Source organism: Ipomoea nil, unplaced genomic scaffold (assembly GCF_001879475.1).
Source record: "Ipomoea nil cultivar Tokyo-kokei standard unplaced genomic scaffold, Asagao_1.1 scaffold3069, whole genome shotgun sequence".
NCBI classification, from domain to species: Eukaryota; Viridiplantae; Streptophyta; class Magnoliopsida; order Solanales; family Convolvulaceae; genus Ipomoea; species Ipomoea nil.
Window position 1 is genome coordinate 4,182,209 of NW_017619497.1, and position 7,325 is coordinate 4,189,533.

The 7,325-nt window shown below is 35.5% G+C and overlaps 1 protein-coding gene across 1 annotated transcript; it reads left to right on the forward strand.

Annotated features, from left to right (window-relative positions):
* The first annotated feature begins 2,981 nt into the window (after positions 1 to 2,981).
* On the forward strand, positions 2,982 to 7,046 carry LOC109164929 (3-oxoacyl-[acyl-carrier-protein] synthase I, chloroplastic-like). Its single transcript, XM_019313488.1, has 8 exons — positions 2,982 to 3,264; positions 3,999 to 4,360; positions 5,031 to 5,462; positions 5,889 to 6,062; positions 6,136 to 6,249; positions 6,531 to 6,632; positions 6,745 to 6,811; positions 6,903 to 7,046. Exons 1-8 carry the CDS (start codon positions 3,120 to 3,122, stop codon positions 6,968 to 6,970), a joined length of 1,464 nt encoding a protein of 487 aa, XP_019169033.1. The 5' UTR covers positions 2,982 to 3,119; the 3' UTR covers positions 6,971 to 7,046.
* Positions 7,047 to 7,325: the final 279 nt, after the last annotated feature.

Consider the following 7,325-nt stretch of genomic DNA (forward strand, 5'->3'; position numbering starts at 1 on the left):
ATGGCAATTTAGAGTAACAATTTGATCTAAATTACAAATTTTACAAACACATTTTGCCGTGTTTGCGTATTGCATTTCGGGAAAACAACTTCTAATAACCCACTAAGTTATTTTAATATGGGATAAAAATGAATGCACATCATTTACAAAGGGGAGTGGCTCCCCATAGTTGTCTTTTTTTCTTTTATCTTATTTCTTTTTAAAATTATTTTTATTTTATATATGGTTTTATTTTATTTTGCATTATTATTCTTATAATTAGGTTCAAATGAGAATCTCTGTTAACATATGTACTATTGTGCACAGTTGATCTTATTCGATCTTGTAGTTTATAATGATTTTGACCTAGTAAATATATCATTGTACTACTGCACCACATCATTGCATTATTGCACAACTACATCGGATGCACTACTGCACCACTCCTAAGATCTTGACCGTCCAATCTCACGTATTAACGGTGCATAGGAATTCATAGATTTATACACAAGGAGTGATTCTCACATTAACCGGACTATATATATCCTTTAATAAAAATAAATAATACATTATTATACATAAAAATTGATAAAAGTTGAGATAACTTAGTGAGTTATTAGTAGTTGTTTTATTATGAAAAGTCTAGTTATCGGATCAAGCATTGAAGCGTTACTAACTATACTACTATTTGTTGCAATCCCTAATACACTAAATATATTTTTTAAATTTACCTTTCCTTGACATATATATTTATATTTTAATTTTATCTTTCTATGACACACTTTAAATATATAATTATATTTTAATTTTATTATCTTTTTTTTTTTTGAATGCTACTGACTCTATTACATTGTAGTATCTGTTCAAATATACTTTCTCAACCTAATGAAGCACAAAGAGTCAACAACGCCTCCACTGAGGCTCGATCTCATGACTTCCCACATGGGAGAGGTCACTACACGCCATCTGAGCACAAGGTGCTTGGCTAATTTTATTATCTTATTAGAATTAAAATTGTAATTTGTGAGATTATTCAATTCTAATTGTATTTTAATTGTGACATTTATAATGTGTTACATGTTGGAAATAATGAACCAAATTGATTTAATATCTTATAATAATATTTATATATACACACACAAGTATATAAAATATTATTCGATATTTATCCGAAATATATATATACACACAAATATATATAAAACGGACTCAAAGGTTATATATACATGTATATCTACGAAAAAGATATACCAATATATATCAACCAAAAAATTAAAACTAATAATCCTCAGATTATAAGTCCAATCCAACTTCAAAAACCAAATATGGAGAATGGATTTTTGCTTAGAAGATAATCCAAACCGTGAGTAGAAGAAGATTGGCTCGTGTTTGGGTAAGGGTTTTTAGCGTGAGTCAAGAGACCACTCTTTCCTTAAAACCTTATTTGCCGCCTCCCAAAAGTGCTAGGAGCGTCGTGGCCTAGGTTTCCTAGGATAAAACGCGCTACGGTTCGACGTTTGAGCACCCAAACGAACGAACCCGGCGAACTAGAGCAAAGCCTTAAACACAGTTAGGCTTAAGAAAGGAGTAGAAGCAGAAGTGTTTTGAGCTTGAAAAGTGTATTTTCGTGTTGTGTGCTTGTTCACTCTATTACAAAAAAATTTGTTGTCCTACTTCCCTTCTTATATAGGATATGAAGGATTGAATAGCATCATTATGACATTAAAGTTGGTATTTAAACCAATTCAAACAGCAGGCCACTAAAGTTGAAATTAAATTCAACTTAAGAGAGAAATGACCAAGTTTCAAAAGAGCTCCAAAAGAGCTCTTGTATAAAAGGGGGGTCAAATTCTCTTTCCAAACTAATGTGGGACAAAATCTCACTTTTTCCCTTCATTTTCCAACTCAAATGGGTCTACTTTGAGAATCATTATCTCATTCACCCATTATCCGTTTTGAGCGTACAATATATCAATCTCTTCGTCTCACTACGAAGAACTCGAATCCACTTTGACCTGACCCAAATCGGAAGTGGACCCCACTGATAATTGTACCACAAAATAGCCACTTAACATGTTATTTTAATACTATTTTTCCAACATTACATGTGATAAAGATTATATCAAGTAATTAATTAATTGACACGGAATATGTCTTGAAATTCAATTATTAATTTTTTTTTTTTTAAATTAAATGTTATGAACTATCTAGTCAATGTAATCTAAAAGTTTTAAATGTACATCATCGTATTTAAATTTTTCTAGAAATACTTAGATTTGATCTAATTAAAATAAGAAGTATTTATAAATATTATATTAATAAAGATGGTATACAATTTATTTCAACCATTTCATATTTTATCATAAATTTTTTATTTCCCCCCACACTAAATCAATTTTCTAGATCCGTCCCTAGTAGAGGCGTGGAGAAAATTATAGAGGTTTTAAAATATTTTGAAAGAGCGGAGAAGAAAGAGGGGAGGGTGACAGGTTTAAGAACGTGGAATTTGAGGGGGCAATATTGTTACATTTCTTTTCGTTGTTCATTTACAATAAGGAAAAGTGAGAGACTCATAATGAAATATTGTGCTTGATTTAGAGGATAATGAGGCCAATAAACTCAATTTGTATTAAGTATGGTATTACAGATAACATTAATTCCTATTAACTTTTTTTTTTTTTTTTCTCAAAATGATGAAATATTTTATCAAGATAGTTACAAAATACACATTACAATTAAAACAAATATAAAGCCCAATTATGATTATAATAAATGAAAGAATTTCAAGAAACTAACCCGGCCCATCAACTGAAAAACCTAATAAAAATGGGGTACAAACATATAATGTTGTTTGAGGTTAGCTTAACTGTCCTTACAAACGCGAGACGTGTGTTCCCTAAACAAAATTCCCAAACCCGCAAGAAATAAATGTAAATGTAAGGCATTCATCTTCCCTAATTTATATTACACAAAAAGTTGGCAGGATTAATATTTTATTTTTAAAAACCCCACATTTTTACCCAAAACAAAAATTAATTTCTCTAGATACCCAGAGTGAGCTTTGGCTTTGCATCACTTTCCCTATTCTATATAGTTGCCACTAAATCTTTTTTTCAGAAAATTAAAGGAACTATAGAAAAATGGCAAGCATTGCACCTTCTTCTGGTTTGATCTTCAAGAGCAAAGAATCATCCAAAAATGGTGCTTCCCTTTTACAGTACAGTGGGCTTAAACCAGTTGAAACCATGCAAAATCAACCTGATTCTGTTGCCTACAAGGCTCAAGGTAAAATACTTTTATCATTTGTAACACATAAGTTTCATGTTTGTTGTTAATTAGTTGTTAAACTTTCCTCAAATTTGGCGCTTCAGTTCACAATATTACAAGTTCGACTCTAAGAGAGTGGTCTATTGATCAGCTTGGTTTGAATGTGTCAGTTATGGACAACCTATGATGGTTTATCTACTTATGGTCCTTAAATTAGTCCTTTGCCTGCTAAAATCACAAGGCGACGGGATCTATTCCATACACACCTTTGAGTAGTGGTTGTGGATTTCCTTAATCACCTAAAAAAAATAGAGAAAATTACATTTTTTTTGTCATTGAATTATGTCTTAGTCATAGAGTTAATTTTAGTCCTTCAATGACTATTTTTGCTATCAATATGTGACTTAATAAAGTGACAAATTTGATCCTTCAGAGACTAAATTCACTATTTTGCGCATAACTTAGAAGTTAAAAAGATGATCACATGTAACTTATAATTTACATCATTCTAAATGCTCTGTCGGTCCGGGTGTGGGGCCCTTTGGGTTGAGAATTCAACATTTTAGGAGAAGAAGTGTATAACTAAAAGATTTTGCCTTAAAAAAAAAAATATTGTGATGAACTTCCATATATGCAACTTTAGTTCATTTCTTGATGAAGAGATAGTGAAAAGCAGGCTGGTTTCTTGGTATGCTAAGCATTACAGAGAAGTGGTCGCTGGAATTCTGATTAAAAGTTGCCATTGTTTTTAGCTGCAAAAAAATGCAGAAGAATCAAGTGCATGATATCTCCAGCTGTTTCTGCTCCAAAGCGTCAAAGTGATCCCAAGAAAAGGGTTGTGATAACTGGGATGGGGCTTGTTTCGGTGTTTGGAAGTGACGTTGAGACATTCTACAATAATCTCCTGGAGGGGCGCAGTGGAATCAGCCTAATAGATAGGTTTGATGCCTCAGATTTCTCTGTTCGGTTTGCCGGCCAGATTCATGGCTTCACCTCAGAAGGCTACATTGATGCCAAGAATGATCGCCGTCTAGACCATAGCTGGAGATACTGTCTTGTTGCAGGCAAGAAGGCACTTAATGATGCTAACCTGGGCAAAGAAGTTCTCAACAATGTGAGCCTCACCTTCACTTTTAGTCTGCGTTTACTTCGATTCCCAGTTTTTCATTGTTTTTTTACTATTCGAGTGTGTACACTGGGCAGACCCTGACTTTAGCTAAACCAGCATACGTTGTCCATAGCTGACCGGCTCAAACTACACTCTTGCTGAGAGTCCAACCCTCACCCCGGCCCTCACATCGTAGCAAAACAGGATTTGTGGAGATGATAAATCAGGATCACTCAATAGGACATTAGGTGGGAGGACTAGTGTCTGATGCTCGCAAAGAGCTCACCACATTCGGTGTAACTTCAATTCCACACTAGCAAACTGCAGTTAGAGCTCGATCTTCTGTTCTTGCCCACAATCTGCCACCCAAAAACGGACTGAGCTACGACCAAACTCCACTCCTACTGGGAGTTCAGCCCTCACATCCTAATAAGACAAGATTTGTGGAGGTGGTAAATCACAATGAGTCAATAAGACATTAGGTGGAAGGACTAGTGTTTGGTGCCCGCAAAGAGCTCACCATATTCGGTATAACTCCCACACTAGCACACTATAGTCAGGGCTCGGTTTTTGTTCTTGCCCACAATCTGCCACTCAAAAACTAACTGAGCTACGACCCATTCTTTGTTTTCTCAATCTACAAGTAAATGTATTCTTTGTTTGGTTTATGTTGCAGATGGACAAAACAAGAATAGGTGCAGTGATTGGATCAGGGTTTGGAGGGTTGGGTGTGTTTGGGAATGGGGTGACAACCTTGGTTCAAAGTGGATACAAGAAAATAACCCCATTTTTCATCCCATATTCCATCACTAACATGGGGTCTGCATTGTTAGCCATAGAAGCTGGTTTGATGGGGCCAACATACTCCATTTCCACAGCTTGTGCAACCGCAAACTACTGCTTCTACTCTGCAGCAAATCACATCAGGCAGGGCGAAGCGGATATCATGATCGCCGGGGGAACAGAAGCCGGCATTACAACCACCGGAGTTGGCGGCTTCATAGCTTGCCGTGCTTTGTCTCAGAGAAACCACGAGCCTGAAAGGGCTTCCAGGCCGTGGGATAAGGACCGGGATGGTTTCGTCATAGGAGAAGGCTGTGGGGTTCTGGTACCTAAATTCTGACTTTTAAACTTTTAGTTAAAACGAAACACATCTTTCAATTAGCTGAATTTCTAACATGTTTTTAGTTGGAAGGAGGGTAATTCCGTGTGAAAAGAATAAATGAGAATTCAAATTACCTTGTTTGGTAGACAGGAACGAAAAGTTGTAAGGGGAGAAATGAATAAAGACTAAAATACCCTTGTATTAGTGATGTTGTAATAATAACAACAAGGGCAAAATAGTAATTCACCTCGAAATTTCATGATTGGAGAGAATCGCAATTACCTCCAATCAAAATATGAAATTGTAATTCACTGGAGTTTGGTAGGAATGGAATTACAATTCCTGCCTACTGCACACCCCCTTACTGTTAAATTTTCAGTTGAAACAAAACACATCTTTCAATTAGTTGGTGTTGTGCACAAACTGCAGGTTATGGAGAGATTGGATCATGCGATGAAACGAGGGGCTAATGTTATTGCAGAGTACTTGGGAGGGGCGACAACGTGTGATGCTCATCACATGACGGAACCTCGGACAGATGGTCTTGGTGTTTCATCTTGCATAACCAAGAGCTTGGAAGATGCTGGTGTTTCTCCTGAAGAGGTAAATGGTTTTTATATGTTGTACTGTTTGTTTTAGTCTGATTGTGTGTGTTTGGACATGGTGTCATTAATAGGTGAACTACATCAATGCTCATGCAACATCAACCGTTGCTGGAGACATAGTTGAGGTTAATGCTATTAAGAAGGTGTTCAAGGATACAAGTGAGATCAAAATGAATGGAACCAAGGTTAGTTAGAAATGGATGTTTCAAAAATTTTATAGCAGTCACAGTATGGGAGTTACATCTAATGTGGTGGCTCTTTATAGGCACCAATCATTTAATGGAGTGCTGAAAGTTACTCTGATTTATCCATCCACTATTCTATTAGGACTTTGGGGACGAGAGAATTTTGCCTTTTGTGCGGAAGGGTTGCAATTCTCAATTTCTCATTTAACAAACATTATAAATGCATTACAAGAATTAAAAATAGATTTCAGTCACTAAGTTTTGGGTTTTGTTGGTTTCAGTCACTGATTGGTCATGGACTTGGGGCTTCTGGTGGGCTTGAAGCTATTGCAACCATCAAGGCAATCACCACAGGATGGTTACACCCAACTATTAACCAATATGTACTACTCACCTCCATTCTCCATATCATTGCAAACTTTAATTTTTCTTTTCTTTTTGGTCTTCTTAATTAATTTCCTATTGTTTGTACTCCTAAAATTTTGATATGAGTAGAATTTGGAGCCAGAAGTTACAATCGACACCGTTCCAAATGTCAAGAAACAACACCAAGTTAACGTTGGTACGTAACTGTCATTACTATAAATTATTTCGAGTTAAAGATTCAGTCAAATGATGGATAAATTAAGTTCTTGTCTTGTCCTTATTGGCAGCTATTTCCAACTCATTTGGTTTTGGTGGGCATAACTCAGTGATTGTGTTTGGACCCTTCAAGCCATGAACAACCTTAACATATACAAAACTCTTTCAAGTCTTGTCTGTATTAGGCCTTTGGTCAAAGCTTCCATTTTTTTTTTAAGCAGTCCATTTCTACGTCTGGTTGTACAGAGTGGTTTGACAACCCTCCCCATTATCTTTGTAATATTTTGTCTTCAGACTTTATTTAATATATGCTTCTTGTTTTTGGGTTCAAAAATAAAAAATAAAAAATAAGTGATGGATAAAACTAAAGAATAAGGGTTTATATAAGTGATCCACTGGATCTTAAACTTAATGGGCTGTGACACATATCCCCTACCAAAAGAGGCAATCTGTACTGGTTTGTAGGAAAGTCTTTGTGTAGGTCAAAAGGTCAC

What these genes read in the sequence shown, in the direction of transcription:
- LOC109164929 (XM_019313488.1), top strand. Translation starts at nt 3,120, where the DNA reads ATGGCAAGCATTGCACCTTCTTCTGGTTTGATCTTCAAGAGCAAAGAA. An exon ending in GCAAAGAAGTTCTCAACAAT is followed by an intron (nt 4,361 to 5,030) that starts GTGAGCCTCACC and finishes TTTATGTTGCAG; the next exon opens with ATGGACAAAACAAGAATAGG. An exon ending in TCAAAATGAATGGAACCAAG is followed by an intron (nt 6,250 to 6,530) that starts GTTAGTTAGAAA and finishes TGTTGGTTTCAG; the next exon opens with TCACTGATTGGTCATGGACT.